Source organism: Sinocyclocheilus rhinocerous, unplaced genomic scaffold (genome assembly GCF_001515625.1).
Source record: "Sinocyclocheilus rhinocerous isolate Xijiao unplaced genomic scaffold, SAMN03320098_v1.1 scaffold909, whole genome shotgun sequence".
NCBI lineage: Eukaryota > Metazoa > Chordata > Actinopteri > Cypriniformes > Cyprinidae > Sinocyclocheilus > Sinocyclocheilus rhinocerous.
The window spans coordinates 261,183-273,735 of record NW_015666359.1 but is presented as its reverse complement, the minus strand read 5'-3'; the positions used below and the strand labels follow the sequence as shown (position 1 = coordinate 273,735).

Below are 12,553 nucleotides of genomic sequence, written 5' to 3'. Positions count from 1 at the left end.
GGCTCCGTTGGGCTCCTTCCTCCCGCCAGCTCCACCTTGGTCCTCAGTCGCTCTGGCTCTGCCACGGATCTCCGGATCTCCGCCTCGGTCGGCAGAGGCAAAGCCGAGCGACGGAGCAAAGGATCGCCCCGGACGTAGAGCTGTATCCGTCAGACCAGTTGCGAGAGCCGGCGACAATGCCCGTCACGAGGGAGAAAGCCGCGGACGGTGTGAGCGTGGAGAGGAGCTACGCCCCCTGCACCGCGGCTGAGTATGGCACAGCAAAAGTGCCAAACCGAAGAGAAGAGGGCTCCAGTCCCTGAATCCAGTCCAGAGCGCCCTCCAGAGAAAGCGCCCTCCAGTGCCCGCTCCTCCAGAGCGCCATCCTGGCCTGGGTCCTGCTTGGCTCCTCCCTCCATCGTCTCCTCCCTGGACTCTGTCTGCCGGCCCCCTCCCGGACATCCGTCCTCCTCCTGAGCCTCCTCCTTAGTTCCCACCCATTTCCCCCCCTCTGTTGTTCTACGGTGCAAGGACGCACCTTCCGGGAGGGGGGCGATATGTCAGGATCATGGACTGTCTATGTCATGTTTTGCCCCTGTTTCTGTTCCCTGATTTGGTCATGTTCTTGTCCTCGTTTTGTTAATTAGTTTGATTATATAAAAAAATAAAAATAAAAAAGTGACGTGACATGTGGCCAAGTATGGTTACCCATACCGACTTCCATCCCATGCACCTGTTTTTTCCCAAATCATCCCCTGTATTTAAGTCCCAGTCTGTGCAGTCTGTCTCTGTCGGGTCTACTCGTTGTGTACGTGTGTTTGCTCCAGCGCCCTTTGTGTGGATTTACCGTGTGTTCCTTGGATTAAAGACTTTTGATTGTACTCCTCGTTTCCCTCATACTCCTTCCAACAGCATACCGTGACACTCTCTGTTGTTTAAAGTGATAAAATAGCACTTAATTCCCACCATATTTCTGATATTATCTATCAAACTAATCTGATTAATTTGATCGTTCGCTTTTATTCTAAAACTGCAAGTGCAGCGCGTTAGCATTCGTTAGCCGGTTAGCTTGTCATTCGCGTTTCCATTTGCGTCTATTGCTGTTTTCTTTTTTTTTCTTTTTTCTCGCTCCGTTTCTTTTCTCTCTTGCTCTGTTTTTTCACGAGTTCATCAAACAGCAGTGGTAAGTCAAAATCATTCATCAATCACAGTGAGTAATGGCTTCTTTTCCTGGTATTGTTGTTTGCACCGCTTGCCACATGTATAGTTTAGCTCTCAACAATAATGTACAGTATGTGGAAAATAATGTGTTTTTTTAACCTTAAACCGCATAAACACATTTCATTACACCAAATACACCAAATAATGTTCTTTTTAGCAGCATCACATGACCCCTTTAAGTAAAAGTATTGCTACTTAAGGAATAATTTACTTGAGTACAAGTAAAATTACTGAAAAATAATATGACTCAAGTAAGAGTAAAAAAGTAGTTTGCTGAAAAACTACTCAAGTTACTGCATTACGAAGTACTTTAGTATTATTTTTCTATTTTTACCCAAAATAAGATGTGAGCACTATGGAGCATGGCTAACCCTAACACGCATGTACTGTAATGTTTGTTTCACAAGTGAGTCCCAGGAAATCCCTTATATGGACAAATGCATCAGATATCACTACAGCTGAATAACATGCAGATAGAGATGCTTTGACTGATGAAACGTGGAAGACAATAAACACACAACTGCAATGCAACATTAATTGACAACTTTTATCACAGTATAAAATTTTATAAAAAATATTTTCTGTCTCACTGTGACAAGAAGCAACGTGGAACCACAGAAGCTGACTGTTTCAAACATGACTGATGTTATATAGTGATTTTGGAGCAAAACATGATATTAGTCTCATAAATTGTCATGTTTGACGCTATGTTAAGCAAACATACTACCTATCCCTGTTGCCAGGAGCAACTGTTTTATAACTAATTTTGAAAAGTACATTCACGTATAAGATTATGTGGTTGTTTTTAAGAAGGGCAAAAGCAAAGAATGGTAAGTGAAGGTTTAAAAGAAAAGAAAGGGTCTAAAACCGTGTGAATTGAAAGGTGCCAGTAAAAAAATAATGTGGGGTATGGGTAAGGTTGGGCATCGTTTGAATTTTAATGATTCCAATTCTTGTCAATTCCTAATTTCGATTCCAATAAGGTAAAAAAAATAACAAATAAATAAATAAATAAAAAATATTAGATATCTTATTGTAAAATATTTCATAGTTAGCTGAATACTATGAATGAAAATCAACAGGCTAAAGAACACTTACACAAGGATGTGTGTGCAGCAGAGAAAACAGCCCGCGAGTCTTCTTGACTTGAATGGTTTAAAATCACATTGAAAGTGTAGTTTGTAATAATAACAAAGGTGGACTCCAGGGACATTTTCGGTAGGACAAAAAAAAGAGCATTTTATTTAACATGTTAACATATACTTAGGCTTGGGAATCCAAAATCTATTCCAATTCTGGAATAGGATGCTTAAGGTCAGGAATCGTTTAGTTGTTATACAATTTACCAAAATCTATTCCAATTCTGGAATAGGATGCTTAAGGTCAGGAATTGTCTAGTTGTTATAAAATAAAAATTTCGATTCCTCTTATTGATTCCTTTGTGCACATTTTAATATGACTTTAAACCATTCAAGCACAAGAAGATTCGTGCACTGTTTTCTGTACTGCACACATAGGGACATAGCCATCATTTCAGAAATGAGGGGACAGAAATGTAAAAAAAAAAAAAAATTTACAGGCTTTATTTTTTCTTGTGTCTTCTAATTGGCTAAGAAATCAAATACACTGCTGGACGATAACCAATCATTTGTATTCTATAATTTTTTTTTCTGTGTTTTCCTAATGACAATTTTAGGATTGGCTTATACAAACACATAATAAGGCAGAATAGTTTCTATATTGTTATAAATGTTATGTCAATTAGCACTGCATTCTTCATATACTATATTTATTACCTGGAAATGACCTGAAATGACCTTTTTTTTTTAGCTACAGCCATAGCTGGATGCCTTTGTCCATATTAGAGATTTCCTGCACGTCATAATTTATTATTACTTCTACTGGGCCGTTTTGGACTTTCTGCGCGAGAGCACCCTCCGCAGTGTTGCCAAGTCTGCGGTTTTCCCGCGGAATTGGGCTACTTTATCACTGTTGCCGCGGGTTAAAGTGACCCTGATAACATGATATTTAGCTCCTGGAGTGCGAATTTTCCCAGGGGAACCCCGCCAAAAACGTGTATTTTACGCGATTTTTAACGGGGAGCCCCCCTCGAAATGCGATTGGGCTATTTTTGGGCTAGTTTTGAATAGCAATTGGGCGGGTTTTGTTGTGAAAACCTGGCAACCCTGGCCCTCCTGCTTCGAGTATGAATGAAACATGCACTGCATGTTAACATCGTCTCGTTTTGGATATGAATAAATCGTCTGGTCATACATAGACTACCTTGTTTCTTCGCCCATGTGCACACACATCCAAAGAACGCACACAGAAAAAGTGATTTAAAATGCATCTGATTGACCGATAAATCATGGTTGATCTATCAGCCAGATGCACGTAAAAATGCATGCGTTCTTATTTCAATGTTGTTGTTAATGTTGGTTATTTTAGCTTCGTACATTTAGTTTAACTGCACTGTTAAAGAGGGCGATTTTTACCATTCATCAGAACTGTGTGCATGTATTTTAGACACTTACATTGTTCTTGCTCCATCTATGCAATAACTGCGTCCTTCTATCAACCGAGTTTCTATTTACTTATATTGCTGTGTAATATGAACGGTATGACCCATTTCAGGAGCTGACCAAATTATAATTTTAAATCAGAGCATAGCTCAACATTCACTAAAATATTGAAACGCTATGCTGATTCAAAACGACAGGGGGGGAATAAAGGCATCCTGTAGCGAATCCATGCGTTTTTGTAAGATAAGTATCCATATTTTCAAACATAATAAACACTTTTTTCTCACTTCCGCTGACTGTCGTATGCGGAAGCCGTTCAGGCGGATGATGTAAGATGTAGGTGTCGTGTGCGCGCCTCTGAGAAATGCAGGAGCAAAGGAAGCAAAGTTTCCTTACTTTAGCTAAGGAAAACCAGTCTCCTCTTGGCTTATATCGAAATCCTTAGACGGTTTTCTTTACAAATCCTCGTTTTGTGCTTCTAATTCATGACCAGCATTTTGTTTTGTTCTCTCTTCGCATTCATCAAATATTTAAAAAATGTACAAATGCAATAAAAATATCGGTATCGGTACTCGGTATCGGCAAGTACCCAAAATAAAAGTATTGGTATCGGGCGAGTACTGGAAAAAGTGGTATCGGTGCATCCCTATCAATAATCATGTAACGCATATGTCCTACGTCATCCGCTAGAACGGCTTCCGCGTACGACAGTCAGCGGAAGTGAGAGAAAAAAGTGTTTATGACATTTGAAATATGGATATTTCTCCTACAAAAAACGCATGGATTCGCTAGGATGCCTCAAACGAAATGTTTGTTTGAGGTCACTATCATGGAGATCAGCGTTTGCTTTAGTTGGGCTCTTGACCCTTGACTTTTGTTGACCCGCTTCTTTTGTAGCAATTGCAGGTGTTTTTGGAAAACATTTCTGCATTGATAAAGCAGATCAACATGTTTTAACAACAGACAAATTACTGCATTAAAGTAGTTGAAATAATGATTTTTTCTGTACTTGCTGACTTAAAGGATTAGTTCACCCAAAAATGAAAAATCGGCTGTGTTTTACTCACCCCAGAGCCATCCTAGGTGTATATGACTTTCTTCTTTCTGATGAATCCAGTCAGAGTTATATTAAAAATGGTCTTTGATCTTTCAAGCTGTTTAATGCCACTCAGCGGGTGTTGCATGCATCAGTCCAAAATAAGTTAAATAAAAAGCGCCCATCCATTAAAACAAAGCGTCTCACACAGCTCCGGGGGTTGAATAAAGGACTCCTGTAGCGAATTGATGCGTTTTTGTAAGAAGACATTCTTCTTTACAAATTCTCGTTTTGTACTTCTAATTAGTGACCGTTGTTTTGTTTTGATCTCTCTGCTGCGTTTCCGTGTGCGTCGCTTCTGAGTGCGCAAAGCCAACCTCATACGTCATCCGCCTGGAGCTGCTTCCGTGTACAACAGTGAGCGCAAGCTAGATTAAAGTGATTATTACGTTTTGAATATGGATATTTTTCTTACAAAAACGTATCAATTCTCGCTACAGGAGGCCTTTGTTCACCCCCGGAGCCGTGTGTCATATATATTTATATATTCACATTTGAGTTTATTACGTCTTTCTCACATAACATTTTAATTCTAAAAATAACAAAAACAACAGAAAAAACAGCTGTTTAAACTACTTTAATGCAGTCATTTGTCTGTTATTAAAACAGACATGTTGATCTGCTTTATTAACACAGAAATGTTTTCTAAAAACATCTGCAATTGCTGCAAAAGAAACAACTCAACAATCACTTTAATGTAGCTTGCGCCAACAGTTGTACACGGAAGCAGCTCCGGGCTGATGAGGATCAAGGGTCAAGAGCCCAACTAAAGCAAATGCTGATCTCCATGATGGTGACCTCAAACGAAACATTTTCAGTAAGACGTCAACATTTAAACTTCTGTTAATTCTCAATAAGAACTTCTGTAGACGTGTGACAGAAATAAAGTCAATCTGGTTAGTAATACTGTAAGTGAAGCTGGTAATGCTGTTTGTGGAGTTGTTTAAACAGATCTTGAGAGATTTAATATCTTTTATTTTCAGCTCATCTAAGGCTGTGGAAAGTTGTAGTTTGTGTTCTTATTTCTCTTTCTTTCAGTGCTTGTTCACAGCAGGTGTTTGAATGATTGAAAGAATGTTTCAGGAACATCATACTAACCTTTAAATAGCATTCTACTAACATTAAGGAAACTGGATATTTTTATGTTCTTGGAATGTTACAAATCAACGTTCCTAGAATGTTGAATTTTAAATCAAAATTAAGTTGAAAGAACGTTTGAGGAACATCATACTTTTTTAAAATGTTCCTCTAACGTCAAGAAAACTGGACATTTTTTATGTTCCCAGAACCAACACTGAATATTTGGAGAACGTTCTTATAACAAAATTCTGTTAGCTGGGATTTAAGCTGCGAATGCTCCGCATACCCAGGCCGTCTGAGAGAATGAGTTCACAGGCTAATTAATATAAACATGATTATAAATTGGTCCCTTGTCATTTGAGATGTAACTTAAAGCTTAATAAAGTGTTGGGAATAAGTATGTGAAATGATTTATCTGAAAAAAAAACCCGGTAATTTTCTGTAAATCTACGTCAGTTACGGAAGCTTCTGGGCAAGCGGATTCTCCGCTGCTTTGGCGTATCTCATCTGTTGCTATGACTCTTCAGGATTGTTGCACGTACTCTTTGGTTTGCTGGCAAAAATGCGCTGTTGCTGTTATATCTCGATTGCCAAAAATTAACTTCACTAAATCCAATGAAAAAACAAAACATAGAAACTGAATATTTTCATGTTTTCTCAAGCAAAGCAAATTTTGAAAGTCCACTGAAAACATATCTCATAGACAATGTTGAAGATATACGTTATTGTCAACATGCCAAGTGGTAAATTAAAAAAGAGTTTATAAAAATGTATATAAAATTTTAAATAATAACAAGCATTATTATTACTATTACTATTATTACTATTATATTAATATTCAGTATACATAAGCAGTAAATAATATTTTTTGTAAATAGTAGTAGAATTTAATAATATTATTTAGTATTAGGAAATGGTGCGTGTACATGAAGGTGATTAGTTACATTGTTCCGCCATTAGATGGCATATCTCGATTGCCAAAAATTAACTTCACTAAATCCAATGAAAAAACAAAACATAGAAACTGAATATTTTCATGTTTTCTCAAGCAAAGCAAATTTTGAAAGTCCACTGAAAACATATCTCATAGACAATGTTGAAGATATACGTTATTGTCAACATGCCAAGTGGTAAATTAAAAAAGAGTTTATAAAAATGTATATAAAATTTTAAATAATAACAAGCATTATTATTACTATTACTATTATTACTATTATATTAATATTCAGTATACATAAGCAGTAAATAATATTTTATGTAAATAGTAGTAGAATTTAATAATATTATTTAGTATTAGGAAATGGTGCGTGTGTTCATGAAGGTGATTAGTTACATTGTTCCGCCATTAGATGGCGACAAGTGACTGTTTTATGAGTGAGTCAGCAGACTTTTATATTGAAAGAGACTGAAACAGAGTGGCAAACAAGGAAGTTATTTTTACTTTCAACAACAGCTTGTAAGATACAGCCAAGAAATGCACTGAGTGAGCAGCGATGTTATCAGAAATCACCCTTAACAGATGAAAGGATAGTATGACAAAGATATTGCTTTCTTTAGCAAACGTTCAAACTAATGTTTTATTGTGAATATGAGATTGAGCTGAAGAATGAATGCTTTAGTTACATTGTTCCGCCATTAGATGGCGACAAGTGACTGTTTTATGAGTGAGTCAGCAGACTTTTATATTGAAAGAGACTGAAACAGAGTGGCAAACAAGGAAGTTATTTTTACTTTCAACAACAGCTTGTAAGATGCAGCCAAGAAATGCACTGAGTGAGCAGCGATGTTATCAGAAATCACCCTTAACAGATGAAAGGATAGTATGAAAAAGATATTGCTTTCTTTAGCAAACGTTCAAACTAATGTTTTATTGTGAATATGAGATTGAGCTGAAGAATGAATGCTGTCTCAGATGCAGGTTATCACACTCACTCAACGTTCATTAATATATTCTAAAGTGCCGTTTTCAAATTAGTAACCGAGGCTCGGGCTCAGCTGTTAAAACTGTCAAACTGAGATTTGAATCTCAGGCAGAAGAAAGTAGTTCTGCACAAAAGAGAGTTTTTAAAGACACTCTGTTGTTGTTTCTTATGTATTTACACAATTGTGCCGTTAAACTGTTGTTTAAACCAAATATCAAAATTGTACCTGTGCGATATGGCTATATATCGTCACGCTGTGAATTACCAATGGCACTATTTATAAAAGGGTTTAAAACTGAGGGTGAGAGGACAACAAACAAAACCACTGCTACAGAAAACACATCTGAGTAATTTTACCTTTTACTTGAAACCTTATAGTTACTGAGATGTGAAGAGACTCACTGTAGTTTCTTCAGTTTACAGTGTGGATCCTCCAGTAGAGCACAGAGCAGCTTCACTCCTGAGTCTCCTGTTTTATTATAGTTCAGATTCAGTTCTGTCAGGTGTGAGGGGTTTGATCTCAGAGCTGAAATCAGAGCAGCACAGCCTTCCTCTTCAATACTGCAGCCCCACAGCCTGCAGAGAGTGAAGAACATGAATGATCTCTGAGATTGTGTTTAAGCTTCATGGTGACAGTATGTTTGTGTGACATGGAGAAAAAAGAAACACCTCCTTGTGTGTGTTTGTATGAGCACGACTTTTCTCTCTCACACAGGATCAGTGCTACAGAGATTATAACTTGCCAGCACAAGCACAAACTAAGAAATTATTTTAAAGAGGACATGAATGGAGAAATTGAAATTCCCTATGATCTTTTGACATATAAGAGGTCAGTGTATTTTAAAAAACATCCTGTAAGTTTCAGAACTCAAAACTTTCTCGTTAGTCTAAAAACAGCTTATATTAAAGCCAGTCTGCCAAAATGACAGGTTGTGGAATTTCCCACTTTAAGAAGAATAGTGTGGCTAAGCACCGCTTCCACAGAAGAAGATCAACAACTGCTTCTACATCACTAGCCACTGATTTGTGCATGTAGTGTAAATAACGAGGAATGCAAACGCAGGTCTATGCAGAAACCAAATGATAAAGATGACTCTGAAGAAAACAAGACACTGTGCAGTGCCAAGTTGTGGAAAACAGTCTTTATATTGCCTGCCTTGCTTCCTTCCTTCTAGGAAAGCTCGGATGAACTTTATTTTTAATGAAGTTCCAGACCACGTCAGTAAGTATTCAGTCTTTTGTTTAATTGACCTATCGGTAAGCCCCGCCCCCCCTTAGTTACTGTTGCTCCCTCGGACAAACAAACGCAGCTGCTCACTGTCTTACAATGACAGCTGTCTGTGTGAAAACCTTGTCACAAGATGTTTTTGAACAATTTTAGACACAAAAGGAGCACCATTCAAGTGGGAATTAAATATATAAAAGATTTTAAAATAAACATGGTGGGTAACTCGATTAATTTGGAAGCGAGGGTTTACAGATCACAATGCAAGCAGGAGAAGCCTCATGTTACAGCCGTCACGATCGTGGATGACAACATGCAGGATCAACACTGTTTATGTATCGCAGGGTATGATTAAATTAATGTACATTTAACCAGTTTAATATGGAGAGGCACTGAAATGTAGACCTTCGTTTATGTGTTTTTGACCTACACTGTACATGACGTGAGAACAGTTTGCTATTTAGGTTTGTACGTTAGCATGGACTCATTAACTTTAACGTTAGCTAGTTTTAGCCAGAGATACCTTCCTGAAGCACAAGATGACGTTAACGTTCTGCTTGAGCAGATGAAAATTGTAACTTAATGAGAGTATGACAACCAGAAAATTAAAATTTATTTCTTCATTAGGCTTAGATTTGAATGCTTAGGGACATTTTGCTCTGTTTTGTTTGGGTTTAGGAAATAGAATAAAATAAATTATATTGCCTATCCTCTCAGGACACCTGGAATCAGTGTTACAAGTACCGCAGACACATCGTTTTTCCATTTTCGTTGCATAAACGCCATCTAACCGATGCAAGCTTCGGATCTTCCAATGTTTCTCTATGGCGCTGAAACCTAAAGATGTCCGAGTTCTGCTCCCCGGGCAACTGATACTCGAATGCCATTGGCTCATCTGCGTTCGAGGGGAGGGGCTCACCGATAGGTCAATTCTTTTTATCGCAAATTCATTTAAAAACAAAGCACAATTAGACAGGATTTTCAAAAAGATTGAAATTAAAAGACAATGTTGTGCCGACTATATATTGGATCCGACAGTAACATCACACTGCACAAGTATGAGTAAATATTTTTATTATGTGGTCAATCATTTTTTTCCGAAACAGTGGTTCCGAGCGCGTATCAAACTGCCAAAGTCATGTGATTTCAGTAAACGAGGCTTCGTTACGTCATAACTGTTTCGAAATTTTAATGGTTTGCCGCTGGGGGGCGATCTCTGTGAACCCATGAATCATGCCAGTTCCAGCATCTATGGTTTTTACTTGATCTCGAATCAGTTTAATCATTTTGAAGAATCATTTTTTAATTTGTGTATTTAAAAGGATGAGCGGTAGTTAATAGTCTCTTACTGGCCTGTTTAGACAAGCTCTCCATAAAACAAACTAAACAAGCCCTGCAAATGAATAATTTTTTTTTTTTAAATCACATATATACAGACATTTCATATTTTATGGTATTTTATTATTTAAAGTGCATTTAATATATTATACTTTGAAGAAAGTATTTGCAATGGGTTTGTAAAAGCTGTTTTTGCATGTTTTATTGGTTCAATTGATTCATAGCTTCAAAAAGGTTTGTTTCTCCCATCACTAATCAAATCCACTGTTTTGAAAACAAATGATTCACAAAAGTTTCAAAGCTTCACGAAGCAGTGCTTTGAAAACACCCATCACTACCAATGTCTTTATTGAAACATAATCACCAACATCTGATTGCCATAACAAACATGTCTAATAAACTCACAGTTACTGCAATCAAATAAATACTAATGTTTTAAAGTCAAGGGTCAAGAGCCCAACTAAAGCAAACACTGACCTCGATAATGGTAACTCAAACAAAACTAAAACATCAACATCTAAAATCAATTTGGGGCGCGTTTCCGAAAAGCAACTTTGCTCGCAAGTTCCGTCGTTACTAATAGAGTTCAATGGAACTAACGACCATACTTAACTAACGATGCTTTTGGGAAACGCACCCCTGGTTAGTAATGCGTGAAGCTGGTAATGCTGTTTGTGGAGTTGTTTAATCAACCTCTGCCGAGAACTTGAGAGATTTAATGTCTTCTTTTATCGTGTGTTGATTTCATCTAAGGCTGTAGCTGAAGTCAGTTGTAGTTCTTGTGTTTCTGCTCGTCTCATCTCTTTTTTTCTGTTCTTGTTTCTCTTTCTTTCAGTGGTTCAGTTTGTTAACAGCAGGTGTTCCTCATTAATGCTCAATCATTATTCAGTTAATCAACTAATTATATCATTAACTTTAACACTGTTTCAGTGTTACTTTTCAACACTCTGAAGCCATGTCCACACGTACACTGGTATTTTTATAAACAGTTTTTCCTTCTTCCGTTTTAAAAAAAATCTCTGTCTACATGAAAACGCAAACGCATGCTATGAAGCACTGTCAAGAGCATGCCAAGCCAACAGGTGGCAAAATTAAATCTCAACCATAAAGCCATGTTGGCCAATCAGAAGCCTGAAAATGTTTCCAGTAGGCGGAGATAACAGCGCATGCTCCGACGTCACAAGCCAAAAACTCCGGTTTCACTGTCTACACGATAACACTGCAACCGGAGCTTTTGAAAATCTTCACCCTGGCAGGAGTTTTCAAAAATGTTAGGTTTCAGTGACCTTGGGCCCGTTTCAATAAGGAGGTTCAACTAACTTGAACTCTCAACCAACTTGAGTTAAAACTTGAACTCTGAGTTGACTTACCCTGAGATGGGAAACTCTTGAGTTTTCGGTTTCAGAACAGCTGAATTGTGTTAGTTCAGTCAACTCTGAGTAGATTGACTCTGACTTTAGCGCGTGCACCAGGACTATGAAAAGTCATGATCAATGGAGCTCCGGAATTATGATTCACCATGGCAACAGCATCGACAAAAAGAAGTCTGCATACTTTGAGTCAACGCATATGTTTAATTCTTAGTCACTGTTATAATAACAGAGGTGAAAACTGGCAGAACGGTAGGTTATTGAACTAATATTAATTTTCATGGTATCCCATGGGCAAAAAAAGAAGAACGTGACAGCAGCTAAAAATGAAGTACAAAAACAATTCAATCAGGTAAAGCTTTAAGCATAAAATGTTCATGGGTGTAGGCTACATGACTTTACAAACATTTGGTATTAAATAAATTTCATTCAGTGTCAATTTCAATGTGCAGCAGCTTTTTTTCACGTACTCTATCTAATCTTTTCATGTAATCTAATCTTTTCACATAATTAAAAATTCTCTAATCCAACCTGTTACATTTCTTAATTAGAGTAATTAAATTAACATTTGACTTCTACTCAGTCAACAGCAAGAAGGCTCGCAAAATAATGAAGAACAGATGAAGAGGAGATGGCAATAATACCAAGTATTGGAAGAATACTAAAATCCAACAGTAAAAAAAGAATAACTCTTGCTTTTGTATTTGTAGGAAATAAAGATGACCAAATCAATTGTGCATAATTTGTGTTTATGTAACAGCTGTGGTGGTGGTTACAGCATATATCTCGGACTTCACTTC

General features: G+C 37.4%; 1 protein-coding gene across 1 annotated transcript in view; it reads right to left on the bottom strand.

Moving 5' to 3' along the window:
- The window catches only part of LOC107732245 (ribonuclease inhibitor-like), a gene marked incomplete at its 5' end in the record, with an annotated part of 70,896 nt that overhangs the window by 3,491 nt on the left and 54,852 nt on the right, over positions 1 to 12,553 (bottom strand). The window contains one exon of the mRNA XM_016543521.1: positions 8,223 to 8,396. Within this exon, the coding sequence (XP_016399007.1) occupies positions 8,223 to 8,396 (174 nt within the window). The remainder of the gene's footprint in view (positions 1 to 8,222; positions 8,397 to 12,553) is intronic.